The sequence below is a fragment of the Artibeus jamaicensis genome, unplaced genomic scaffold, assembly GCF_021234435.1.
Source record: "Artibeus jamaicensis isolate MK-2021 breed Jamaican fruit bat unplaced genomic scaffold, CSHL_Jam_final contig_2259, whole genome shotgun sequence".
Lineage (NCBI taxonomy): Eukaryota > Metazoa > Chordata > Mammalia > Chiroptera > Phyllostomidae > Artibeus > Artibeus jamaicensis.
Genome location: NW_026521468.1, coordinates 2,178,643 through 2,205,962, shown reverse-complemented (window position 1 = coordinate 2,205,962; position 27,320 = coordinate 2,178,643). Strand labels below are relative to the sequence as shown.

The window sequence follows — 27,320 nt, the reverse complement described above, 5'->3', positions numbered from 1 at the left end:
AATCCACTGAGCCACAGCGGCTGAGGCCAGTCTGTGTTTTTCATGTCTGCCTCTTATTCAGTGTAACGCACCTGACATTCATCCATGAGGCTGCAGGAGAGGAACAACCTTCCATAGTAGTTTGTTTCTTTCTGCTGATGAGTGACTGTGGCAGTGTACAGATATACCACATTCACTTAGCCACTCACTTGTCGATGAACATCTGGATTGTTTTCTGTTTGGGGCAATTATGAATCAGGATGCATTAAACATTCTCGTACAGGTGCTGTGGACAGATGGCTTTATTTCTCTTGGATAGAAACCTAGGAGTGGAATTGTCAGATCACGGGGTAGATGTGCAGTGATACCTGCTTGTGGCTTTCATGTGTGTTTCCCTGGTGACAAATGACATTGCAGAGGCAGTTTCTCACAGGCTTATCTTCTTTGGGGAGATACATGTTCACATGTTTGGCTCTTTATTTGGGTTATTACTGTTGTTTAGTTGCAGGAGTCCTTTGTTGCAGATACAAGTCCTTTGTCAGATGTATCTGTTATGAATATTTCCTCTCCATCTTTGGCTCGCTTACTTATTTTCTTGATAAACAGAAGTTTTTAATTCTCATGAAGTTCATTTATCAATTTTTTAGGGCCTATGCTTTTTGTTTTTTCTAAGAAGCGTTTGCCTGCCGAAAGATGATCTATGTTTTTTTTTTTTTTTTTCCTGGAAGCTTTACCCGCTTAGTTTGTGTTTAGGGCCATGGTCCCTCTTAAACTGAACTTCCTGTGTGGTGTCAAGTAGGGATTCACTCCCCTCCTTCTCCCTCCATACATACACATGAATATCCAGTGGTCCCAGCATCATGTGTGGGTGCCCTTGTCAAAAATTACTGACCTTTGCCCTGGCCAGTATGGCTCAGGGGACTGAGCCCGGCCTGCAGACAGAAAGGTCCCGGGTTGGATTCCCTGTCAGGGCATGTGCCTGGGCTGTGCGCTGGGTCCCCATTTGGGGGCAGCCAATCGATGTTTCTCTCCCTCTCTGTCTCCTTCCCTTCTCCTCTCTCTGGAAATAATAAATAAAATCTTTAAAAAAATCATTTGACCCTACATCAGATGGCTCTTGACATGGACCACTGAACACCCCAGATAACACTGCATCTCCTGTAGTCTTTCTTTACCCCAAGTGAAGTCCAGAGACAGGGGAACGTCCACCCCCTGGGAGCTTGTTAGAAATGCAGAATCTGGCAGGGCTCCAGCCCTGCACGACCGCTAGATGATTCATAAGCACCTTACGTTTGGAGAAGCACTGGTGTAGATGTTTGAGAAAGGAGGGGAAATGTAATCATGACCTACTCTGGCACTGACAACCTCCCCATCATGCACTGCAGGCTACGGGGTGGGGGGTGGGGTGGCTGTGGACCCATCTCCTCCCCAGCCCTTTCTTGGCTGCTGGGGAGAGGGGAGGGGCTCGCCCGCTCCTCACGCTCCCACACGCACAACCACCTGCTCACTCCCCCATACACAGCCTTCCACCCGGGAGCCTCAGTTTCCTCAGTCACAGAGCAGAGATAATAATGGTCTCTCTGCCTTAGAGGCTTCTGTGATGCGAAGAGATTTGAGGAGTACCTGAGGCACAGAGACAGCAAAATAAAAATCAGCGGTCGTCAGGGCCATTTCCGAGTCCCTGCGCACAAGCCGCCCACTCCCTCCTCGGCCCCTTCCCTCCCTCGCCCGGGCGGAATCCAGCCTGGCGGTCTCCCCAGCCCAACTTCTCCCGCCCTCACCGCTCCTCGCCCCCGGGGCAGCAGGCACCCGTACATCTTTTCCAGAGAGTTGCATTGTTAACCGCGAGCGGCCCTCGCCTCTGACCGGTCTCCCGCCCGGTCTGCGAGTCCCTCAAATCCAGGATCCCCGTCTCTGTCGTTTTTGAATCCCCAGCCCCTGGCACAGAGCCTGGCACTTGGAGGGCGCTCCATAAATGTTTGCAGAATTTAATTATATGTTCAGCAAGCGTCCACCCCGCCGCGCGCTGGGGGTGGGTGCGTGTGGGCGGTGGGGGCGGGAGGGAAGGCTGGCTGCGTGCCCGGGCTGTGGGGGGACACAGGCAGGGGGCTCCTTGGGGCTCAAGTGGGAGGGCACTGGGGAGGGGCTGCCACGCAGACCAGCGAAGGGCCCGCGGTGCCGTGCGCGGAGCACGGCCTCCGCTCCTCCCCCTTTGGCGCCCCCTACTCCCTCCTCCTCGCGCCTCGCCTCCTCCGGCTCCGCTGCCCCCTCCCGGCGCGGCCGCTGCGGGGAGGGGCCGGGAAGGCGGAGCCAGCGGCGGCGGAGGCTCAGGGCCCCCTCGCAGCTCGCAGGCTGGAGCGGAGATTCCGGCGCGCCCAGGTAGGAAACCGGGCTGGGAACAGACAAGGGACTGGGGCCGCGGCGGGAGGGGCCAGGCGTGGGCGTGGATCCGGAGCCGAGACCCGCCCCTCGTGCCCGCGGCAGCCGCGCGGCCCTCCGAGTCCCCGCTGGGGGTAAGGGGAAGCTCAGTCCCCTCCCCGTGGCCCCCGCCTTCCCTCCTGCACTCCCTCCCCGCTGCGCCCTACTCCTTTCCGGCCGCTCGGCATCCTCCGTCCGAGACAGCCTCGCCGGCGTCCCCCAGGTTTCGCCTCTCTCTAGCCCAGCCTCGCTCCTCGTTCGTCCCACAGGTTCCTTCGGAAAGCGAGCTGGAGTCTATGCTTGGCCGCCTGGGGGGAGCAGGGGTGAGGGGCTCAGCTAGGAGGAGCCAGCGGGCCAGTGCGGCTTGGGGTGGGGGGTGTACGGTAGTGGGAGGGCCGGGCACTGTTCTTCGGCATCTGAGTGTCACCGCGCTCGGGCGCAGAGGGGCTGGCCCCTGCTTTCAGAATGAATGAATCATTACTCTCCTAGTCCCCTTCCGAAGGAGGACTTTTTGAGGTCCACGTGCTGCGGAGCACGTTGGGGGGCCTTCCGAGACAGGCTCCTCCACCTGCGCTCCCGTTTCTCCACCTCCTCCGTATGCTTTATTCTAGGGGGAGGCGCCCTTCGGACTGGGGCTTGAGGGACCAGGGGACGGAGGGAGCTTGTGGGCCTGGCCAGTTACTTGTCGAAGGTGTGGCAGGCAAGGGACTTGATCAAGGCCTCTTAGAAGGGCACCGGAGAAGGGGGGTGCTGAGGAGGAGAGTGAATTCGGGCCCTTAAGTTACTGAATTCCTTCAAGCTTCTGTTTCTTTCAGTGACATGGTAATATTAGTACTCATTCCTCAGGGCTTTGTGCAGATTAAGAAAAATGTTGTGTGAAATCACCCAGCATAATGTTTCGTGCATCAGGGACACTGAGCAAATCCCAGTTTTCTCTCCTCCCTGAAGAAAAAAAAAAAAAAAGTGAGCAGAGAATTATGTGTTCCCATCTCCTCTGTCCCCATATGGGCCATGGACAGAGCCGACATGTCCTCACTGTCCAATGAATAGGCTTGGTGGAGCTTCACCCCTCCCCCTGTCCTCCCACCATCCACAGGCAGAGCGGGGAGCTGACCAGCACAGACATGCCGGTGCTGTCGGAGGACTCTGGTGAGTGCCTCCCTGGGGCTGGGCCTCCAGGGCCCTGAAGACAAGAACCTGCCCTGCAGCCAGGCCGGAAAGAAAGCAGGTTTCTCTCAGCATTGGCTGTCAGGAGTTGCCCGGCCTCCAAGCCCTGGGAATGAGAGCCTGGGAAGAGAGTGTTCCCAGGACAGGGCTGAAGCGTTGGAGGGCCCGATGGGGGTTCCCGCTGGGGGTCCCAGCGGAAGTACCGTTGCATTTGCTGTACTCTGTTTTCCTTACACTCCCCTCAGGCTTACATGAAACCCTGGCGCTGCTGACCTCTCAACTCAGACCTGACTCCAACCACAAGGAGGAGATGGGCTTCCTGCAGGACGTTTTCAGTGAGAAAAGCCTCGGTTACTTAATGAAGGTAGAGCCCCTTTTCCGCCCCTCTGGTGAGGGTTTCCAGGGGTCTTTCTAGCTAGCTGCGGCCGGTGGTGGTCATCCTAGCCGGCCCTCTGCCCCAGGAAGGTCTTCACTAGCCCACTGTGCAGGGTTTTCTCTTACGTTGCCCCGTGGATGACCCAGTTTGCAGCCCCACAGCCGTGGGCGGGCCATGTGCTGTCCAGGGTAAACCTCAGCAGCTGGCTTGGGAGGCCCCAGCCAGAAATCGGCTGTCTTTGCAGATTCACGACAAGCTGCGCTATTACGAGAGGCAGAGTCCGACCCCTGTTCTGCACAGCGCTGTGGCCCTCGCCGAGGATGTAAGCCCCAGGCTTTTCCATCCGGTGTCACCCTTTCCCCGTCCCTCAGCGTGCCATCGTCTTGCCTCCTCACCGTTGCTGAGCCAGGGGACACTGGGACTTGGGAAGCCCCCGGGTGAAGAGGGTTGCCTTTCCTCCTCCTCCCTGGGCCTCCTAACAGTCTGGGAGGAACTCGTGAGCCTTGGACCCAGCTGGGGGACGTGGAGACACGATGACGCCTACTCACCCTGTTCCCGAGAAAGTCTGTTTCTCCGGCTGTGAAGGGAGAGCGTTTGGATCCGATCTGCAGTTCCCACACCGTTGGGGACTGGCATACGAATAGGTCAAACAGGCCAGCCTGTCTGCGGAGGCCCCAGGGAAGTCCTGGGGGCGAGGAACTGGCAGTCCGTCCTCCCACATCTGCTCAGGCTTCTTGTGTTTTAAAGGAGCGCTTCCTAATTTCTTGGGGACCTGTCCTCCGTGCCGCATGGTTTGGGGAGAGCAGTCCCTGTTGATTGCGAAGTCCAGCCTGAATGAACTCACCTAAGCCCCGGAGGTGGCCTGCTGAGGGGAGGGTGCAGCCCGTGGGTGCGGCTTCCACGCCTTTCTCCTCCTCCGAGTGTGATGGGGCGCATGTTAGGTCGCCAGGCTCCAGGGCGCAGCACTGCCTGTCCTGCTAGCTCTGCGACCTGAAGTCACTCAAGCTCTCTGAGCCCCAATTTCCTCATCTATAAACTAGTCCGGTGGTGAAGGGCACAGATAAGGGAGCCAGACAAGTCCAGGCTCGAGTCCTGGCTCTGCTGAGTACCAGCTTTGTGAGGTTGGGCGAGAGATTTAATTTCTCATTAAATTCTCATCTGTAAAATGGCAAAATGACAGTGCCCACTACATCTAGGTCATTGTGAGAGTTGAGTGAGAGGGTCCACAAAAAGCAAGTGACGCCCAGTGAAGGATTTGTAAATTAGCACCCATTAGGGTTGTTCTGTGGAGCTGCCCAACTCCCCCCCCCCCCGCCCCCGGTGTGATCTCCCTGGGAGATTCAGGTTTGGGTGGCCCAGGGCCTGGTGCGCTTCTGGTGCTGCAGCAGCTCCTGGGAGGGGCCTCGGGTCTGAGGTCTGGGGAGCAGGGGTTTCCCTGGTGACTCCCAGCAGGCTCGAAGCACCCATGGCCTCCTGTCTCCTTGCCTTGCAGGTGATGGAGGAGCTGCAGGCCGCCTCTGTGCACAGCGATGAGAGGGAGCTGCTCCAGCTGCTGTCCACCCCCCACCTCAGGGTAGTCACGCCACAGCTCCTGCCCACCCACACAGCTTGTGTCTCGTGAGATGGGGCAGGAGGGAGTGTTCAGTCGTGAGACTGAGGAAGGGAGACTTCTGAGTGAGGGATCCTCAGTTTGGGCATCTGGGGTGGTTGTCTCTCTGGCGTGAAATCTAGGACTCCCAGGCCCCTGGGAGCTCTGGGCCAGCCTTTCCTTCCTCCTGCCTTCCCAACAGGCCATGCTCGTGGTGCATGACACGGTTGCCCAGAAGAACTTTGACCCTGTTCTCCCCCCTCTGCCTGATAATATCGAGGAGGATTTCGATGAGGAATCAGTGAAGATCGTCCGCCTGGTGAAGAACAAGGAACCCCTGGTATGTGGCACCCCCTGTTCCCTGTACCACCCAGAAAACTAGTCAGGGACCTTCCTCAAGTCTTTGGAGTGAGTGATGGCGGCTTTGTCAGCCTGTCCCTGGTCCATGCAACACTTCTGTGTGCCGGGCACCCCGTCTCTGGCTAGGCAAGGCTTCCTCAGCTGTGGCCAAGCTCCCGTGTGCAGTAGATAACCTGCACAACTGCTCCGGGCCGCCCTGACCATCATGCTTTGAGCTGGCGAGCAACGGTCCAAGGGCCAAACCCAGCTCCCTGCCAGATTATGTAAATAAAGTTTTACTGGCACACAGCCATTCTCTTTGTTTCCATAGTGTCTGCGGCTGTCTTTGCATTGCAAGGGCAGAGCTGAGTAGTTGCAGAGAAGATTATGTGGCCCCCCCCCCAAAGCCTAAAATATGGCCCTTGACAGAAAAAATGCCAGTCTCTTCTCTGAATGCCCGGAAACACAGGGCAGCAGCCATTCTTCTCCGCAGCTGACAGATGGTTATCATTTGGGTTCTGGTTCAGCACTGATTTACCAAGCAAAGGGACAAGGTTGTTTATTGGATGGACGGAAGTAGGGGAAGTCCAGAGAATTGAGCGCTTGCCCTGAAGGATACCGCAGCTGGCAGTCTTTCTTTATCGTCAGCTTTCACTAGATGACCTCAGATGAGCCACTTGCACAGACAGGGCGCGATCTCTCCTCTGCCTCTCTTTCCTTCTCTTCAAAATGGGCAACCGCATCAGGCACCCTTCTGTGTGCCAGGCACCCTGTTGGGTGCAGGCAGTTCCAAGATGATTAAGCCCTGGTTCTCTGGGAGTTCTTAGGAGGTCGTGACTGGGGACTTCCTGGAAGGGGCGATGCCCATGCTGAATTCCAAAACAAGAAACAGGGTTTTCCAGAAGGAAAAGGGAGAGGAAGGGCATTCCACACAGTCAACTGGACAAGCAGAGCCAAGGGAAGGTAGACAGACGGCATATTCAGGCAGCTCTGAGCTGCCTGGTGTGGACATAGGATGCCTGGTGTGGGCATAGGATGCCTGATGTGGACATAGAAAGCCTGGTGTGGACATAGAAAGCCTGGTGTGGACATGGAATGCCTGGTGTGGACATGGAATGCCTGGTGTGGACGTAGAATACCTGGTGTGGACATAGAATGCCTGGTGTGGACATAGAAAGCCTGGTGTGGGCATAGGATGCCTGGTGTGGACATAGGATGCCTGGTGTGGACATAGAAAGCCTGGTGTGGGCATAGGATGCCTGGTGTGGACATGGAAGGCCCAGTTGGAGGTAAGAGCAACAGGGGAGAGGCCAGAGCGCTGGCAGGTCATAAAGAACCTGATTGTCCGTCCACACGCAGGTACTGAGCTTGGCCCCGAGGGCAGCAGGGAGCTGTGGGAAGTTTCAAGTATGAAATAGCACAGCCGGGTTTGTGGTATAGAAGGGGCGCACTGGCCACCGAGTAGAGAGGGATCTGGATAGTGAGGCTGGAAGCAGGAAACCAATCTGCAGGTGGGGGCCAGATCCATGCAGTTTAGAAAGGGGGCTTGATTTAGGCCTGTGGGAACAGGGAAGAGACACCCAGGAAAGATTCCAGAGATAAAATGAAAGTTCCTTGGTGGCTGCCACAGCTTGGGCAGGAGGCCCCCAGGATAATGCCCAGGTGTCTGCTGGGATGCGTGGGTGCTGCAGCCGCAGTCTGGGGCAGGAATAAGGAGGGGCTTAGGGCTCATTGAATTCACCAGGCCTGTCTGACTCGAATGTGGAGATGACCAGGAGGTGGAAGGGTTGTGTGTCCAGAGATCTAAATTTGGCGGCCCCCAGCCTCCAGGAGCGGTTAAAGTTACGCCTGAGAGGTCAGGACCTCATGGGTAAAGAGCGTACAGAGTGAGACGAGAAGAGGGCTGCGGCTAAATCCCAGCCCTTTCATCCACGTTTCAAAGGCAGGGAGAGGATTTGTCTTTGGGAGGAAATGGAGAGAGGTGTCACCAGGGCCCAGAGACAATTCCGGAGGGAGGGTGAGCACCAGAGTCAGACGGGAGGGTGATCAGAGGACAGAAGACTGAGGGTGGCAACTGGCGGTTGCCAGGTGCTTCCGTGGGTGCATCCGAAGTGGCAGAAGTGCATGGCTCCGAGGGCGAGAGGCAGAGAGAGCAGACACGCATATGCTGCTTCTTTAAGAAACTTGCTCCAAAGGAAGGGAGACTGGCTTCTGCTGGGTGGGGATGCAGGCTTTTGAATGATGGGAGAGACTTGATAAAAGTGTTTAGGACCAGGAGAAGGAGCCAGTGGAGAAGGGGCGTTGAGGATGCAGGAGCGGGAGGGAGGGGAAGGGGGACCAGCTTGGACAGCAGGAGCCCCTCCACTCAGATGGGGGAAGGGGAAAGGAAGGGCACAGATGCTGGAGAGCAAGAAGTTCTGGGGGGCAAGGAGCCACAGGGCTCTGAGCTAATGACCTCTCTGTCCAGCAGCATTTATCTTACGTAGTTCAAAGAGATGACACGAACGAAGTTCATAATAATAAGTGTGCCTATGTGTTTGCAGTACATCCAGTAATAAAGGGTTAGCATTTATGGAGCGCTTATTGTATGCTCAGTGCCTTGCATGTGTTACCTGATGTGATCCTAGTTGCAACTCTGAGAGTTAAATGTTATCTCGCACCTCAGAGGAAACAGGCCCAGAGCGGATAAGGGGCTTCCTTGCTAAGGCCGCATGCGTCTAGTGAATGGCAGCGTGGATTCAAACCCAGGGCTGTCCAACTGCGAGCCTTAGCTCTTGGCCTGACTGCTGCCCTGTCCTGTCACTGCCCAGCCTGCGTGGCACACAAAACCGAGGGCTTGTCAGGCCTTTCTCATCCTAGATGACCTCTCTTTTCGGTGCTTCATGGACCAAGTCCTGGTCCCCAGGCTCTGGCGGGGGCGTAATTGGTTTCGTTCGTCAGCAGAAGGCCTGGTACCCCTGTGATTGGTTAGCGGCAGGAGAATTTGCTGGCACACACTCTCATTATTAAGTATCTTTGCAAAAGGGAGGGGCTGTGATATGATAGAGGAAGCTCCAGATTCAGCATCATGAAAAGCTTTACTGCTTCTCAGCTGGGTGACCTTGAGGATGCTCACCTTCTCCGAGCCCCAGCCCCTCATCTCTAAAGCGAGGTCATTGCTGCCTTATTGTGCTTTGTTTGAACCGTAAAGTGCTGTACTGCACTGAGGAGAGATGTTGGTTTTACTGCGTCCTCAGTTTCGGAAAGGTCCCCACTGAGCTGTCCTGTGGGGGACAGAGGGAGGAGCAGGGTGGCTCTTTGGGGTTCAGAGCATCAGAATCTGAGGTGTGGGGGTGCTTTCAAGGAGCCTGCCCACTCTGTCTCTGATGCAGGGTGCCACCATCCGACGGGATGAGCACTCAGGCGCTGTCGTGGTGGCCAGGATCATGCGAGGCGGCGCAGCAGACCGCAGTGGTGAGTGCCCTCTTGGCCAATGTGATGGCCCTTTATCCCCCAGCCTCCCCTCTTTGGCTACAGGTCTCATTTCCCCTTCTTACCCCTCACCCATCACCCATTTGGGATGTGGTAGGAGTGGGGGAGCGGGGCTGGAATTCTCTTTCACAAGCCAGGTAGAAATTTCCATTGTTTGAAAATCCCTCAGGCATGGAGTGCTTTGGGGGGATCAGAAGGACTCATGCACTGGCTTAGCCCTAAGATATGGCAGTTGAACTAACGGCCTGGGCTTGGGGGGGGGCGGAGCAGCAGCACCCTTCTCTACCACCAGCTGCCACCATTAATAAGGGGAGGAGGGTTCATGTCCCGGGTTTGTTTGGGTGGAGAACAAGTTGCAATTTGCTGTGTGGGGAAGAGCTCCTGTGCGGAGGCAAGCCTCCTGGGGTGGGGGGTGTTGCTCCAAAAGCCTGGGGATCACTGAGGTGAAGAACCCTAGACCAGAGCTTCTCAAACGGGAGTGAGCATGGGAACCCTGCCCCCCCCCCCCCCAGCATCTTGTTAAAGGGGACTCTGATCCAGCAGGTCTTAGGTGGGCCCCAGACCCTGCACCCCTAGCCACCTCCTGGGCAGAGCTAATGCTGCTGGGCCAGTGTCCACTTTCAGTAGCAATAGGGCCCCATATGGGGAGACAGTTGTCATTAAAGTGGAGGCCAGCGGACAGGTGTGTTTGACACTCTCGCTGACATCTCCCCTGGTGCTCCCTAGTTTTCCTGCTCAGGTTTGAGAAGGACATTCTCGGAGTGTGTCTGTAAACCCAGGAAGGTGAAGCGTTAATGCAGTGTTTAGAGAAGCAGAGGGTACAGGAGAAAGAACAGGGTCTTCCCGTGTGGTTTCTTAGCAGTTGGGCCCCGGGCAAGGCGCATAATTTTTCTGGATCTCGGCTGTCAGCTTGTAAACTGGAGATTTCCCCGGGTGGTCATGAGGCTGTGATGCCGAGCGCCTCAGCCAGCACACAGTAGGGACTCAGTTTACCCCAGTCCCGGCGACGCCCAGAGCTTCGAGCTCCAGGGGCCGAGACTCCCTCCTTGCTGACGGTCACTGCCGTGTCTCCTAGGCCTGGTCCATGTTGGGGACGAGCTCCGGGAAGTGAACGGGATCACGGTCCTGCACAAGCGGCCAGACGAGATCAGCCAGATTCTGGTCTGTGAGGCGTGCGCGTGCGCGTGCGCGTGCTGGGGGGGTTGTGGCGCTTCCTGGGGCCGGGGCAAATTTGGCTTAGTCTCCCCGGTTTTTTATTTTTGTTTTAAAGATTTTACTTATTCTTTAGAGAAAGGGTGAGGGAGGGAGGAAGAGAAGGAGAGAAATACTGATATGTGAGAGAAACATCGATTGGTTGCCTCTCACACACCTCCAAACGGGGGCACCAAACTTTCAACCCAGGCATGTGCCCTGCTGGTAATCGAGCTGGCGACCCTTTGATTTGCAGGACAATGCCCAGCCAACTGAGCCATGCCAGCCAGGGCTCAGTCTCCCCGTTTTTATGGGTGGGCCAAAGGGTGCTGGGTGGGGGGCAGGGGGAGGTGAGCTCCCAGTCTGCCTGCCTCACACAGACCCTTCAACACAGCTGTCCCCCCGACCCCTAGCTCCCTCTCCCGAGGATCCTTCTAGGAGACCCCCCCTCTTTCAAATGGTCCGGGAATGTAAAAGGTTACAGCCCGGGGAGGACCCAAGCAAGGGCTTTGGGTTCAGCCAGTGCTGGGTTTGAATCCTGCCTCTGCCACTTTCTGGCCCTGCAACCTGGGGCAAGGCATCCGATCATCCTGAGTTTCAATTTCCTTTCCCGGAAGGTAAGGCCAGAGATGGTTTCTCATCCTGGGAGTGGTGGTTACGAGGATGTAAACATCTGGACTTCACTCCTGGGCTGGGATGGAAGCAGCCCCCAGGGTCCATTCTGGGAGCTCACGTCGAAACTGAAACCGTAGAGAGTCCCCATCATATTCTTGGCCTCTGGATCCTCAGCATTCTTCCTCGACATGGCCCTTCTCGCTAACTTCTGGTGCTGTGGGGACAGCCACGGGATGAGATCTGAAGGCAGGAGGCTGGCTCTTCAAGGCCCCATGGAGGGGCCCTGGTCGCAGGCAGCCGCGTCAGTCCTCCCGTCTCACGGCCCTTTCCCTGGTTCTGGGCACTGACCTCCTCGTGTTCCGGGGGGTGCGGGGCCAGCAAGACCAATGGGCAAGATGCGCTGTCCTGGGCTGCCCACATTCTTCTTCATGGGCTCCCTCGGTGGGGGTGCAGGATTTCTGCCAGGCAGAGGGAAGGGGAACCCTGGGCAGGTCGGAGCGGCCTGTGATCCGAGAGCCCGCTGGGGAAGATGGAAGCAAAGGGGAAAGTACTGGTTGGGAGCCAGCCCCCATCAAGTTGGAAGGAGAAAAGGAAACTGGGTTAGGTTATTCAAAATAACTCAGGAGGAAGTGAAGAAGGGCAGCCCTTTGGGGCATGAGAGGTCAGGAGGGATGCAGAGCTTGAACTTGGTGCACGTGTGTCCTTGGATTCTCATTTAAAATCTTATGTTCCTGCGTCTAAAAATGCAGGTACTTGGTTTTTGAATTTTGCTTTGTTAATTCAACCGGTGCCACCACAAAAGGGTGGGTCACAGCGGGGCAGTGAGTCTGGCTTTCCTCTGAACGTGAGTTTTCAGACCTGGGAAGTGAGACGTGAACTCATGGGGGTTCGACCTGCGCGACGGTCAGCCTGTGCCCTCTCCCCTTCCAGGCTCAGTCCCAGGGGTCCATCACCCTGAAAATCATCCCAGCCACCCAGGAGGAGGACCGTTTAAGGGAGAGCAAGGTACGAGGGGCGCTGCAGGCAGGAGGAGGGCTCCGACCCGGCCTTGGGGAACAGGTCATACAGCTGGTCTCGGAGCGTGTGCGAGACACATTGTAACTCTGTCACAAACATTTATTTGTACCCTGCCTCTTTTTAATGGGATTTGACCTAGCTGACTAATAAATTTTAATTGAAATGGAAAATCAGGGCCGTAAAGAGGAAGAAAAAGTACCAAATGCGCTGGCTTTGGGACCAATTAAGTAACTGCCATTTGTTTAATTCTTTGTGGAGCCTACCATTTTTGGGCACCACCTCTGTGCTGGGTGCTCTGCCAGATGCTGGCGACAGGGTCGATTAGGGGCTTTGAGGGTTCCAGGCGCAGAAGGGGAGGCCGTGAGCAGGTTTTTGCTGCCCTGTGGGAAGTGCTGCAGAAAGATGCTGTACAGAGTTATGGGAGCCGTGGAAGATGTCGAGGGTCCACGTGAGGAAGTGAGGCTGAAGGGAGGTAGGATGAGGAGGTCCCTGGTGAGGAAGAGGTGGAGGGAAGTTGAGGCAGAGGGGTCCTCGAAGACAGCAGCTCAAAGGAATGGAGAGGAGTATGTTTGGGGGGTCGGTGAGAAGGATCACTGGGGTGGGGTCTGGGGGTGGGAAGAGGTGGGCTGGCTGTCTTCTGAATGACCTTGAAGCTTGTTTTTTATAAGGGGAGTGATGCAACCACAGTTGCGCATGTGTTTTTAAGGATTTTGTTTATTTACTTTTAGAGGGGAAGGGAGGGAGAAAGGAAGAGAAACATCAGTGTGTGGTTGCCTGCTTCGCACCCCCCCCTCCCCCCCGCACTGGGGACCTGGCCCACAACCCAGGCATGTACCTTGACTGGGAATCGAACCATCGACCCTTTGGTTCGCAGGCTGGCACTCAGTCCACTGGGCCCACAGCCAGGACCCACTGTTGTGTTTTAGAAAGCTTCCTGGGCAGCCCCCTGGAGGAGGGTGGAGCAGGGGGGAGGCAGGGAGGCCTGGTTGGAGGCTGATGTGAGAGCCCAGTGGAGAGGTTGGTTGCTAGGACCTGAGCTGAGGGGGTGGCAGAGACGGCGGAAGGGGGCCTTGTTTGATTTCAGGTAAATTCGGATCTGAACGTCCCTGGCAGCCAGGGCAGAAAGGAGAACATAATGAATTACGTACTTTTCACTGGTGGATGGGAGGAAGCACGCCAGGCTTTCAAGAAAGCTGGTTCCCAGCCCCGGCCTCTCAGTGCGTGAAGGGGGGGGCATTCCAGCACCTGGCACAGAATAGATATTTTGATGAGTGAGGATTACAAATGGACAATGTCTTTGATGTCGGGGGTTTTTTTTTTTTTTTACTATAGCGAATGAAGAAATAATGTTTTTTTGTGGCTTGCTTCTTGTTGGCACTCTTCCGCTGGACCGCAGGGTGTGCATAACAGGGACTCTTACCTGATGGGAGGTGCTTCTTCCTGGGACGAGCTGGTGCGGGCCCCTGTGCAGCTACTGAAGGCTTTCACTGGATACAGGGAGACAACGTGGGCTTCCCGTCCCCTGGCCCTTCCTTCCTGTTTCTGCTTAAGCCAGGGCCGGGTCTGGGTCGGCCATTTAAGATTCTGTTCTCTTCTGAATGCTGGGACCCGACTAACGTCTGTGGCTTGATGAGGGTCTCTGTCCTCACAATCTCCAGCCAGAAAGTCCTTACTGTTGTCTAACTGAATCTTTGCTGGTGGGCATATAAAGGAGTATGATTTGGTTGTGTCTGAGGCAGCAATGTTCAACCACGTTTTGTAAGCCACAAACATTTTTGAAACATGCAACACCTGACTATATAGTCAGGGGCACTGACCTCTTTTCCCTTAGATTGTTAAACGAAGAAATGACAACAGCAACACAATAGCCATCCACTGTGGGTGAATAAAAATTACACCTATTTTTTTTATCAGATTGGAAAAAATATATTTTTGGCATGCCATAGACCTTTAGTAATTAGTTAATGTGTGTTGTGAGATGAAAAAGGTTGAAAATCGTTGGTCTAAGGAGCCCCCTGGCCTTTTTTTAACTGTTTGCTATTAAACTAATTGAGTCCCAATAGGAATAAATCCACGCCACCGAATTACAGAAAAGACCAAGGAAGTGGGACAGAAGGCTGTGTCTTCCCCAGAGGTGGTGACCTCAGAGTAAAGGGGGGAGTTGGGGGTTGGCCAAGTACATGGCCGATGAGCCAGGACTGAACTGTAAAAAACATGGATGTCAAGTACCCACTGAAAAATGGTGGCAAGGAATTGGGAACAGAAGTTCTATTGATATATGTGTTCTTGCCAAAACATCTAGTTTGCTTATTTAACAGATGGCTGCTGACTTCATGAGGGGCAGTTAGGGTGTCAAACGTCATGTGTGAGTTACAGATCACGCTCGCCTGTACATTTTTGTTCCCAGGACTAATTGTTGCGTCGTGTGTGAAGGACAGCAGATTGGGTACCTCAGGACACGTTTTGGTTAGAAAAAATTTTGGACACAGGGCCCCATTCATTTTCTGATTCTTGAGGGAATTCCTGACGATAATATCCCAAACGGTTAAAGAACAATAAGAAAATACATGCAGTATGTTTCTGATTAGCTTTCTGTTCTGGAGGCTGCTCCTTCTTCCTCATGGTGCATGGTGGCTGTCATCTGGCCTCCGAGGCGGCATGGACACGCCTCACCGGTGCTCGTCCCCCACAGGTGTTCATGCGAGCCCTCTTCCACTACAACCCACGGGAGGACCGGGCGATTCCCTGCCAGGAGGCGGGCCTGCCCTTCCAGCGCAGACAGGTCCTGGAGGTGGTGAGCCAGGACGACCCCACGTGGTGGCAGGCCAAGCGGGTAGGGGACACCAACCTTCGAGCTGGCCTCATCCCCTCCAAGCAGTTCCAGGAAAGGTGGGTCTGGGTGTGTCGTAAGGGCTGGTTCAGGAGCGGCAGGGGTATGGGTAGACGACAAACTCCCGAGTCTGTGCCACCGTGGCCAGAGGAACACACTGTGTATTGTTCTTTGAGGCAAGTACCAGTCGTACTTGTGTGTGTTCTTCTTGGCCCAGAACCGGTGGTGATGACTGAGATTTAAACAGACACATGAAAAATCTATGTTATTAACTTTGTATATATTGTATAGTTGACCAAAAAATACAAAAATAAGGAAGAGGCAAACAAGGAAAAAAATTACCCAAAGTCTTGCCACAATTTAAACAGCATAACTTGTTTCCTTTCTGTGCTTTTTCTTGAGTGCTGCATATAGAATCTGAGGTCTCTCTTTTTTTTTTTAACTCTACTTTTTGACCTATTACCTATTAGTTACCGTGTGATTTCAGCAGCTCTGTAACATTTCATCAGGAGCCGCAGCGTTCATTCATAGGCAGCGTGAATGCACTTAACTATGAATGGAGCTCACCTGTGCCAGCTGTCCTGTGGGCTGCTGACGGTTTAGCTGAAAAGTCACACGCGTGGTTCAGACAAATACTTTGTATAAATGTGAGGGGGGCAAGGGAGGAGAGCACAGTGCTCTTCAAGGTCATAGTAAAACGTTTGGCCCTCGGCCAGGTATGCAGGGAAGGTTTCTTGGAGGAAGGACCGTACCTACGTGACTTCATTCCTTCCCTACTTTCCAGTCTGCTCCAGTCTTTCACTGCCGTGAGGCTGTGACTACTGTCTTGCACGTAGACTGCTCCTCGTATTTCAAACTGTGTCCTTAGGATAGATTTCCAGAAGTGTCAGTTCTGGGTCAGAGGGGCTGGCAGTTAAGGCGAGGTACCTACATCGCCCCCCCCCCCCGAGGTATGAAGCCCGTTTCCATCTTTTGGGGTGTGGAAGGCGTTGATCACAGACCTCGTCCATCCGCTCCAGTGGCCCTTGTCATGTGGCCCCCAGCTCAGGACCTGTGAGAAATGCAGACTCCCAGGCCCTGCCCCAGACCTGCTGAATCGGAAACCCCAGCCGTGAGCTCCGAGCTCTGTGTACTCACTAATGTTCCAGGTGATGCCTAGGCGCCGCAGCGTGAGAACCGCTGTTCTCTTTCCTCAGTGGGGCTCAGACCCACCCGCATGCCCGGTTTCACAGGCCTGGGCGGGGAAGCTCTCCCACTGCACTCAGAGGTGGAAATCCAAACCCCTCCAAGAGCCCTGGGCGTTTTTCCCGGTCAGGGATGAGACCCGGGCAGCCCCCTCTCCGGGAGCACCCGTATCGGGAAATATGGGGTCCCCACTGAGAGAAGGTGAAATTAGGGTCGCTTTCCCCTCAGCCTGGGAGCCCTGCTGTTTTCCAGCTTCCTCAGGGATGTTAAGGCCGCCTAGGGGGGAAGGGGCCTTCCTTCCTTGAGGATCATTCGTAGGAAAGAAATGGCCAGCTCCCCACCAAGGGCACTGGGCCGGGTCCCTGTGTGTGACCATCTTGGGCTGAGCGAGCTGCTTCCAGAGCAAGAGACTCAGTTTCTTCCCTGTTGCGAAGCAGTGAGCACCCCTGAACTGTGAACCCCCTCAGTGTGAAGCAGAGGCTGTGCCCCCCGTGGGACCCAGCACACAGTTTCTCCACGTTTTCGGTAAGACCACCCCTGCCTGGTCCGGTGACCCAGCTCGTCTCCTTGTCTGCAGGCGGCTGAGCCACCGGAGAGCCACGGGAGCCCTGCCGAGCCCCCAGAGCCTCAGGAAGCCCCCCTGTGAGTAGACCGGCAGGGATGATACTTTAGGGAGGGGCCGGGATGAGGACTCGGATGCTTTGTGCCAGAAAGAAGCAACCGCTGGGCTGGAGGGAGAACCAAGGGTCCCTGAGCTCCGAGAAAGGAGGTGGGGAGAGGCGTGAGGAGGGGAAATGGGGGGAAGTTGGGGGGAGCTGTTCCCTGGAGAGGAGCTTCTGTACTGGGGGCCCATAGATGGCACCGGGGGCACATGAACCCCTCTCCAAAGTTGTGTGCAGACTTCTGTGTGTGAGTGTGTTTGTGCGGCTGTCTGTTTGGGAGAAGGTCCACAGCTTTCACTCCATTTCCAAGGAGCTCTCTGATCCCGTCGATTTAGGAGCCTCTGATCTGGCGGGGGTGGGGGGGGTGGGAAGGAGATGGCTGCCAGTGACCCCGTGCCTCCGTGTGAGGGGTCAGATTTGGGGAATAAAAATAAAGGGTGCTCAATTCGATTTGAGTTTCATATACACAGCCAATAACTTCTTAGTACTTCCCAAATATTGCATGGGGTGTACTTCTACTAAACACCGGTCCGATGTTTTCCTGAAACTCAAATGGAACCCAGGGTTCTGCGTTTTATCTGCCTCCTCTACTCTGTGAAACTCTTTCCCTTTCAGAAGGGGCACCCCCCTGCCCTCTTGCCTTGCATTTGTCACAACAGCCCCGTGAGGTAGCGGGGTCTGGGCATCTCCTTTTCCCAGATGGCAAAATGGAGGCTCGTGAGGTCGAGGGAGTGGGACTGGGCTGGGTTTTCAGAGGGCCTGTGATCAGCGTCCCCAGCGAGGGCGTGGAGAGGAAGCTCGCCCACCCCTGGCTTGGTGGCACTGCCCACCCCCACGGTTCTCCACATGCCCTCAGTGGAAGGGCTGGTGAATAGATTGGCCTTGAGGCTGCTTATGCCAGGGATGAGCTGGCTCGCTTTGGGCTGCTAATGAGACACACACAGGAAGACTAATTAGAGCCAGTCCTGGTTTCGTAACGCACTGCAGCGCGGATCCCAGGTTGGCTGGAGGAGAGGAGGGAGAACAGATGGAGGGCTCCTCAGGCACACGGGGCCGTGGCTGCCTCTCAGCCGCAGGGCCTCCTGGTTCCCCTCCACTAACGCTGTTCCATCTGTCTTTTGTGCAAACCGCAGATGATCAGCCTTGTGACAAAGGTAGGCCTGGTGTTTGTCTCCTGTGCGCACGGACAAGGCTCCTTTTCTGTGGAATGTCTAGTGCTGGAGGGGCTTGTCCTTCCTCTCCCCACGCCCCCCTCCGGGGTGGCTGTGCTCTCCTGCTCTCTGCACACCTCTCCCTGCTCTGCCAGCTGGACCGGCCTGCTCCTTGAGGCTGCAGAGTGGGGTGCCAGGAAGGGCTCAGCCCCTCAGCCTTCCCAGGCCTGGGCTGGGCTGGGAAGGAGGCAAGAGACAGGAGGGGGGCAGGGCCAGTGACTCTTTCCCCCTTATTCACACCGGCCCTAACTCAGAGGGCCTGGAGTGGGCCTGCTGGCCCAGGACCCCAGCTAGTGCCTGCAAAGGCTATTTGGAGCCTAAGCATGGAGAACTGAGCTGAACAGAATAATTTGTTTTTCTGGGGTGGCCAGGACATGGGATTTCTCCCGAGCCCCCCGAGACACCATTCCAGAGGGCTCTTTCTGACCATCCAGGGGCTGGGTACCTCCGGGCTGGGGTCTGTGTCCAGCACAGCTCACCGGCCTCCCTCTCCGTTTGATTCCCAGAGACCTGTGACTGTGAGGGGTCCCTCAGAGGGTACTACGTGGGTAAGTAGCAGGGGCTCTGCCCCAGTCCCCGACCCATGCACAGCCCGTCACGGGCTCCTGGGTCCGAGAGAGAGACAAAAGCAGAGTGACCCGAGCCCTGGGAACCTTGCAAGAGCAGCCCTGCCTGTGGGACCCACATTTCTCCCTGGTCTATGTCAGCAGAGGAGGAGCTGGAAAGGGACTTGTGCCTCTGCATTAATGCTGATCGTATGATCGTGATCTGGGTTGTAGTCTACTCAGTGGTTACGCCACCGCCGTGCCATAACGCAGCCTGTCGCCATCTCCAAAGCACCCTCACTTCTTCCGTATCCGTCAGTCCTTTCAAAGACCTTAGAGACAGGCAAAGGGTTTTTCTAACTTTTGACCTTGAAGGAATTTCAGACTTACTGAGAATCGCTAAGGATTGTCCAGAGAACTCCCGTGCACTCTGCTCCAGACTCTCTAGTTGTATTTGCCATGTTGCTTTAGCATTTTCTTTTCCTACACGTCTCCATTTTCCCCTGAGTCATGTAAGAGCTCGCTGTAGACACCATGTCCATCCACCCTGAAATACCTTGGCGTTTGTTCCTTAAGGACAAGGATTTCTCTTCCATGGCTCCGGGGCAGTTATCAAATTCTGGGGATTTAACATGCATACCATTCTACTGTCTTATACATGGTTTATATTAAAATTCTGCCAGATTGTCTCAGCAGTAGCCTTTAGATGTTTTCCCCTGATCCAGGGTCCAGTCCACACATTTTGTTTGTAGATTTCCATTTCACAGATAAGGAAACTGAGGCCCAGAGAGGTGACAGCCGGTTCAAGGTCAGTCATGCCAAGTAAAACAGTGACCTTGAACCCTCTTTTTAGATGCCGGGCGGTCACTGTTTCATCATGACTGTGTGTCTTGATGAAGCCCTTCCTGTAGCAGGAGGAGGCCAGGGAGGACTCAGTTCCACCTCCAGGTCTGGCCAGGCGGACAAATGTCATGGTATCCTCTGCCCTGTCCCCAAAGCTGGTCTTCGGAGGAGCTTCCGGCTGGGCCGCAGGGAGAGACTGGGAAGCCCGCAGGAAGGAAGGGCGTCCGTAGCAGCTGAGTCTCCGGAGCTGCTGACCTACGAGGAGGTGACCAGGTACCAGCACCAGCCCAGTAAGCGGCCCCGCCTGGTGGTTCTGATCGGTAGGTGATGTTCTGTGTCTCCAGGGAGTGGGCTGGTTTCCTCCCTGGAGTTGCGGGGAGGGCACTCGGCAGGGTCCCTGGTCAGCCTGTCCTCCCTTCCCCAGGGTCCCTGGGAGCCCGGCTGCACGAGCTGAAGCAGAAGGTGGTGGCAGAGAACCCGCAGCACTTCGGCGTTGCTGTTCCACGTAAGAGGGCCCACACGTGGGGGGTGGGGGGAGGCCTCCCCGTGAATTATTTCACGGGGACTCGACTTCCCATATCCATCTTCATCTTTACTTTGGGTCTGAGTGACGGCCAAGCACTGCCGGCTGTAGGCAGATCGTGGGACCTGGGCATGATGGGTGTGGCCCTTTGTCAGTGGTCCACCAGGAGGACCCTCTGAGGCAGAAGCTGGGGCATCACTTGCCCAGTTCCCTCCTGGGACAGGAGGTGAGTCTTGAGCACATTGCAGGCAAAGTGGCAACCTCAGCCCAGCACCAAGGATCCCCTAGCAGTGGGGGCCATTCCAGCCTCCTCTTCCAAACGCTGACTCCTATGGCCCCTGCCCTCTGCTTGGGTAAGAGAATAGGGCGGGGAAGCCAGAGAGCCCAGGGAGCAGTATTGCTTGGGTGCTTCCTTGTAGCTGGATCTGGCCCATCGAGGTGGCTCCTGGGTCTGGAGGCAGCCAGGGATGCTGAAATCCAATAGACGGGAGTGTGAGGAGTGTGAGGAGGAAGAGGAGAGCAAAGAACGCTAGGAACGATACCAGGAGCTCTCATGTGAGTGACTTGGTCAGCCTTCCCAGGGCCTGAGAGATTGTCATCCTCCTCTCCTGCAGAGGAAGACACAGGCTCAGAGGGGTTAGGTCACTTTCCCAGTCTCACACAGCGTTAGGTGGCAGAGTCAAGCTCCAAACCCAGGCAGCCTGCCCCAGGCACAGTCTTCACCGGGCTGCTTGACACTGCCCCTTCCTGCCCTTGGCTGTCCCTTTCCTTTCTGTGGCCTGTCCCTCTGGCCTCAGGGGGATACAGTGTGGGCAGCTGGCAACCACCAAAAGGGGACACTGTGATGGCAGTAATGGGACCTTTCCAGAATGTTCTGAGGAAGGGTGGCTATAAAGCCGTTCCCCTGGGCGTCAGGGCTCATTGCCCGGTTTGTGGGTCATCAGAATTGTCTTCCAGAGCCCAACTTGAAGTGGCAGCAATGGGGATGGGGTGTGAGGCTGGGGAGGCCATTCTGGTAGGTTTTAGGGGGACCACAGCCTTCCAGACCAAGAGAATGGACTGAAACAGGACACAGAATTGCTCACACGTAGATCCTTTGAAACCCTCAGACCCATTCCTGGGGGGAAGGGTACCTGGCTGGTCAGGCCTGCCTGCTTCCAGGTACCACACAGAGAGGCGACCTTCCCCCTTGCATTTAAGAACTGGGGGAATCAGTGAAGGCTTCCCAGAGGCAGTGACCTTTCTGCTGGGTTTGGAGGAGTAAATAGGAGTTTTCCAGACAGAGGAGAAGGAAGAATGCTCTCTCCAGAGGGAACAGTGTGTGCCAGAGGGACAAGGTGTGGCCTGTTATAGCAGTACTGGGGGCTGGGGCCATCGGTGTGGATGATGTGGGGGAAGTGAAGCAGAGCTGGAGGGTGGGTGGACCCCCAGCGTCTCATTTACTCATCTGAGGTCTTTAGAATGTAATCAGTGGGTGAATAGAAGTTTTAAAGCATGTGAACGACATGGCCAGAAGAGTGACCCTAGTGGCTCTGCCAGAGTTTGGCCAAAGATGGAGGATGCAGAACATCTCCCTGGGTGGCCTCTAAGGGCCAGAAAACACTGTCTTCCGAGACCCCGTCTCTTCCTTTGGAACGCTCTAGAAAAAGCTGTGTGTTGCTTCGTGCGTGTGCTTGTTCTACAGAGGACCTGCTTTTTCCCCAGCAGGGTGTGTGCACTGCAAATCCGCTGTGGAAATCCACCGGAAATACTCTGTGCTATGAAACGGTGCGAGAGCCAGCTCTGCTGAAGCACATCTCGTCCATAAAGGGACTGTCTTCAAGTCTCCTCCTTTCTCAAAATGAGAAACAGTTGAACAAAGAATTAAAAGCATACAGCACAGCCATCTGTGTTTGTGCCTCCTCTGCTCTCACAAGGCAGTTAGGACTAGGGAATAATAACAGTTCAGGGCGAGGAAGTTCCTCAGTGGTTCTCTGAAAGCCACAGCATCAGCGTGGCAGCTGGGCAGGGAGGTGAGGGCACGCACTCGGCAGGAGACAGAGAGTTCAGACCTGGGCTCCGCTGTCTGCCGGCTCTGGGTCACTGGCTCCGCGCTTCACCTCTCTGTACCTCTGTTTTCTTTCCTGCAAAACGGGAGGTCTCCTTTGCCTTCCTCAAAGAGCTGTGTGAGTCAGGGATTCACACTGGGATCCTGGATGAATGGAAGGTGTTGGTTTATAAACCAATCAGCCGTGAACTCTGAATAAGGGCACAGGCTTGCTGCTGTTCTCACTCACTGTACTGTGACCTCTCTTTGCCCAGCTTTCTTTCTTCTTTCTTTAAAAGATACCACCAGGCCCCGAAGGAGCCATGAGAAGGAGGGCGTGGAATATCACTTTGTCTCTAAGCAAGCATTTGAGGCCGACGTACATCACAACAAGTATGTCCCCTCGGTGGGCCAGGTGGCCCTCTGCGCAGCCGTGGGTCCTGTCTCTGACCTGTATTTCACTTGAGCTGGGAGGGCTTACAGAGGAGGTGGGAGCGGGTCACAGAGGGTCAAGCCATTCCCATGTCTGTGCTAATTTAGGCAAGCCCAGGAACTAAAGGCCCTTTCTCCCTTGGTGGTGTTTTAGGTTCCTGGAGCATGGTGAATATAAGGAGAATCTTTATGGAACCAGCCTGGAGGCCATTCAGGCTGTGATGGCCAAAAACAAAGTTTGCTTGGTGGACGTGGAGCCGGATGTGAGTTCCTGGGCCAGTCGGGCATATTTTGTTCATGGGATGTCTCGATTAGGGGATTGCACGTTTCACAGAATATTGGGTCTCGGTCTAAGAAATTTTTAGAGCACTGGATATTAACATTTCCTGAGTTCTCCCTTTCCCGAGGAGTCTTGAGAGGGTCTTGAGGTTTCCTGAGAATCTTATGAAAAGCTTTGTATCCCAAAATATGTACCTCTATACACACAAAAAAATGCATTAAATTTACAAGGAGTTCACGGACCCTCTGGCAGCCCAGAAACCCAGGGTAGGAATCTCTGTGTGGAGCAAGTTGTGCCGTCAATGGTGGCACCAACTGGCCCGTTGTGATGTGACAGGGAATTAGATGTCAACGCCCCGGGGGGATGTCAGGGCACCCCCCCTTGACGAGCACCAGGAAATCTGTGGCCTGGGGAACCAGTGAGGGAGGCGGTTGGGGGAGCAGTTTGAAAGGAAAAGGGGAAGGAGACGTGACCCTGTGCAGTGCTTTAAACAACATGTTCAGTTCTGCATGCTCTCCTGCGCTGCACTCGACCGGGGCTCGGCCCGCTCCTTAACCTTGTCTTTGAGAAAGACTGCTAAGCTTTGACCTCATCTGTTTTTTTTTTAAATTCCTCTATAGAAATAGAGCTCTTATTTTGTGATGTAAGCTGTAGGCTTTATTTTATAGAAGTTTGCTTTAAACAGACTCCGAAAAGCACATTACATAGAAGGAAAATCCTTGCTAACTTAGACTTCCGGGGAATGGCAGTCAAAATTAAAAGTCTAAATTTCAAGATTTTATTGGGAAAGTGATTTTACTGCTTTGGCTGCCAATGGCACATAGAACAGTTTAATACCAGTGTCTCCAAACACGGGCCCTTAAAGAAATGCAATAAGAGGACGGTTTGCTTGTAGAAAACCTTCTAAAGCCTTTACGGTTTGTTTTGAGTTCTCAGTCTCTTCATTTGCTTAGCAAACCTTTTCTCTGAGTAGCCTTACGAGGCCTCTGCGATAGCGCGTACTTTGCATTAGCGCAGTCCAAATTGATGACGTTTGACTAAATGGATACTCACTGAATCCTGCTGGCCCATCCATCAGGACTGGGCAGGAGGAGAAGGGCATCAGAGGGTTCGTTAGAGCTTGCAAGGTCAGAGCCAAGAGAAATGGCAGCCCTCGGAGCTGAGCCTCCGGAACCTCCGTTCACAGCGTTCTGAACCAGCAGGCCTTCCAGGCCCAGCTGTGTGCAGAGTGCAAGTGGAGAGAGAGACAATGGGCACTTGATCTGCCCAGGTGAAGTTCACTGTCCTCTGACCATGTAATCGGAAACTTTGCCGCTGAGGTCACGGGATGAAGCGCACCATGACTGAGCGTTAGGAAAGTAGGTTTCACCATCAGATATTTTCAAAGGATGTAATATTTTTGTCTTCCTCAGGCACTGAGACAACTGAGGACCTCAGAGTTCAAGCCCTATGTCATATTTGTAAAGCCTGCCATTCAGGAAAAGAGGAAGACGTCCCCCGTGTCCCCAGCTTGTGAGGACACAGCAGCCCCACTGGTAAGTTTAGACTTGATCGTTTCTTTTCTAAAGGCCTAACAGGGCCCGTTACTGTTACACAGGGTGCTCTACCTCCTGCCCACAACCATCTTTCCATGTTGCCGATTGGTCAGACTGACTTGGTCAAGCCACCAGAAGGTTCAAGGTGGGGCAGCCGGAAGTGCCTTACAATTCGGACAGGGCTGGCTTTGTGTGGGTCACACTCCCCCCCATAAGCACCCTCCCTGAAAATAGGGACCGATCGATATCTCTCAGGGACCTGAGTGCAACACACCATACTAATCTGTTGAACTCCGGAGCCAGACCCAAGTAGTTTTTAATCAAAACCTACTTCAGACCCAGCAGGCTAACCCAATGTGGGGGCACCCGGCAGCGTGAGCGGAATCTTTCCCATGTGCTTGCGGTTGATTTGGGGGATTTGCATCTGCAGAATGTCACCCATTTCGCTCCGTTTAGCAGTGTGAGTGCTGTCAAGATGCAGGAATTTATCAGGAAGATGGAGGGATCTCAGTGGGCAAAAATGTCCCTTCTGTAATTTCTCAAATGGCTAAATGCTTCGAGTCCTGGAGGAAGGGAGACCCCAGCAGTGGCAGCAGCCAGGTCTATTGGATGTGTGTGTAGGGCTGGGGGGCTGGGGGGTGAAGATCCAGGGGCAGCACCGGGATACCGTGGAGTGCTTTCGGGTACCAGAGGAGCCCCGCCAGATCCAGCATAGAACTGGGCAGCGTCTCCCAATTTCACCTGGTTTTTCTCTCCTGGGGGAAAGAAGTAAGGAGAAGGAATGGCCTCGGCCTTCCCTTACATCCAGCGGTCTTTGTGGTCATGGGTAAAAGCTGCCCCCTCACCCTTTAGAACGTCTGCTGAAACCACGGGGGCTCTCCCTGAAGCAGGAATCGGTGCTGATGGGCGACAGAACGAAGATGAGGAGTTTGGAAGGGGGGTCTCTTTGGGGGAGTACAGCTCACCCCACTCCATGGCAGAATCACAACACTGAGCCCCTAGGAGCAGAGCAGAGGCGGCCACACTAGACTGGAAAGAGGTGGAAGGGAGGTGGGTACAGGCCAGTGACAAATTTTGTTTTGCAATTTTGCTTAGAGTGGATCTGCCACTTTCCTTCCTTCCCCAAACCAAACTAATTGCTAGTCAACCATCTGCGTTAAATGCCACTTATTAGAGGTTTTTTTGAACGAAGCAGCCAACATTGTGTGGGTTTGGTAAAGGAGGGTTGATTGGCTACCTAGACCTTAGTGGTAAATGTCAGGAACGCAATCTGATTAGAGGCTTCGGGCGCCGTAAGGAAGTGGGGGATTTGACCAGGAGTGTCCCAGCCCTGTACGGAACTCTGCTTTGTCTCCTGTGCTGACGTTTGGCCCTGGTGTGAAGAAATGAAGAATTGAGCTCTACCGTGTGAATTTAGTTTTCAGAGAGCATTAGATTTCCTTTATTCACCTTCCTTTTCTCCCACTTGATTCCAGAAGTACTTTTTTTCCCACTTTTATATTATTATTTATAGATATTCCCTGTGATTATATAACCGAATTGCCATGCAACCCAATAGCACCGCTTCTTTGGAAATACCTGTGGACAGGAAGTGTGATTTTGACACAGATATAGAATCTGCATCCCCCGTCCCCTGCCCCCAAAGCACTTCATGTCATGGCTTGCAGTTAACAGGTCTGGAGCAGATCTTTTGCGAATGAATGACCGTACACTGATTTTTGTCTGTTGTCCATTTACTTTCTTGGGAGTTTGGTAGGATATCGTCACTCCACTCTGTTGTGAACACAGCTGGCTATTCACGGGCCATAACCATCACTTACCTCTTCAAAAGCAGAGGTTGGAACGTTGCCCAAGACACCAGCTGTAGGTTTCTTATTTGGGGGGAGAACTGCCCCGTTGCTCCCTAAGCGTCCCTTTCCTTGCAGGATGAGGAGCAGCAAGAGATGTCTGCCTCTGCCGCCTTCATAGACCAGCATTACGGGCACCTGGTGGACGCCGTGCTGGTAAAGGAGGATCTCCAGAGTGCATACGGCCAGCTCAGAGTGCTCTTAGAGAAGCTGGGCAAGGACGCTCACTGGGTTCCTATTAGCTGGGTCAGGTAACTGGGTCCTAGAACATCCAGGCGGGAGAGGACCTGGGAGACCGCCTAGTCCCGCCCCGCTACCACCAAGAAATCGCAAGTGTACGGAGGGGCAGACTTTTCCATGAACTCCGTCACTAGGAAGAGTAGATGTGGGAAGTCCTGTTTCGTTTTGGTTTTTCTGTCGTTTTCCACTACCCCCCTCTGGGAGCAGAAAACATGGAAAGGGGGATGTCACAGAATCACACATTTCCTTCATTAAAGGATCGCAGGCGAGTTGACCCTGACCGTTTGTACCAAAGTCAAGTAGCCACTGTCTTTTCAGGGTGGGGGCGGCGAGTTTACACAGCACCGGTTTGCAGCCATGTGAACTTCAGAAAGGGGGGGGACACTGCCTGTACCCAGCTTTGTTGGGAATTGGGTGGTTTTACCCAAGGGGATTTTTTAAAGAGTTTAAACAAATTTTAAAAAATTGAAAAGAGCCCTGGCTGGCATAGCTCAGTGGGTTGAGCTCAGGCCTGTGAACCACACGATCGCGGTTCGATTCCCAGTCAGGGCACATGCCTGGGTTGCAGGCCAGTTCCTGGCAGGGGACTCATGAGAGGCAACCGCGCATTGATATTTCTCTCCTTCTCTCCTTCCCTTCCTCTCTAAAGATAAATTTAAAAAAATTTTAAAGATTTATTTACTATTTTTTTTAAAGAGAAGGGAAGGGAGGAAGGGAGAGAGGGAGAGAAGCATCAATGTGTGGTTGCCTCTCACATGTGCCCTGACTGGGAATTGAACTGGTGACCCTTTGGTTTGCAGACTGGCACTCAGTCCATAGAGCCACACCAGCCAGGGCTTTTAAAGATGTTTTTAAAAAATATTTTATTTATTTATTTGTTTATTTATTTGGAGAGAGGGAAGGGAGGGAGAGAGGGAGAGAAACATCAATGTGTGAGAGATACATCTATCAGTTGCCTCTCACACGCCCCCTACTGGGGACCTGACCCACAGCCCAGGCA

General features: G+C 54.3%; 1 protein-coding gene across 1 annotated transcript; it reads left to right on the top strand.

Annotated features, from left to right (window-relative positions):
* The first annotated feature begins 2,312 nt into the window (after positions 1–2,312).
* Positions 2,313–26,653, top strand: MPP3 (MAGUK p55 scaffold protein 3). The gene is made up of 19 exons (XM_037144683.2): positions 2,313–2,358; positions 3,494–3,546; positions 3,810–3,928; positions 4,185–4,262; positions 5,433–5,513; positions 5,731–5,868; positions 9,239–9,320; positions 10,414–10,499; positions 12,075–12,149; positions 14,854–15,050; positions 16,754–16,818; positions 17,972–17,992; positions 18,556–18,597; positions 19,593–19,757; positions 19,862–19,942; positions 22,286–22,379; positions 22,573–22,681; positions 24,111–24,233; positions 26,159–26,653. The coding sequence occupies exons 2-19, from the start codon at positions 3,522–3,524 to the stop codon at positions 26,333–26,335; spliced, it is 1,758 nt and encodes a 585-aa protein (XP_037000578.2). The 5' UTR covers positions 2,313–2,358; positions 3,494–3,521; the 3' UTR covers positions 26,336–26,653.
* The last annotated feature ends 667 nt before the right edge of the window (positions 26,654–27,320 follow it).

Coding starts and splice junctions, on each gene's coding strand:
- MPP3 (XM_037144683.2), top strand. CDS start 3,522: ATGCCGGTGCTGTCGGAGGACTCTG. Junction 3,547..3,809: donor GGTGCTGTCGGAGGACTCTG/GTGAGTGCCTCC, acceptor CACTCCCCTCAG/GCTTACATGAAACCCTGGCG. Junction 10,500..12,074: donor ACGAGATCAGCCAGATTCTG/GTCTGTGAGGCG, acceptor CTCCCCTTCCAG/GCTCAGTCCCAGGGGTCCAT.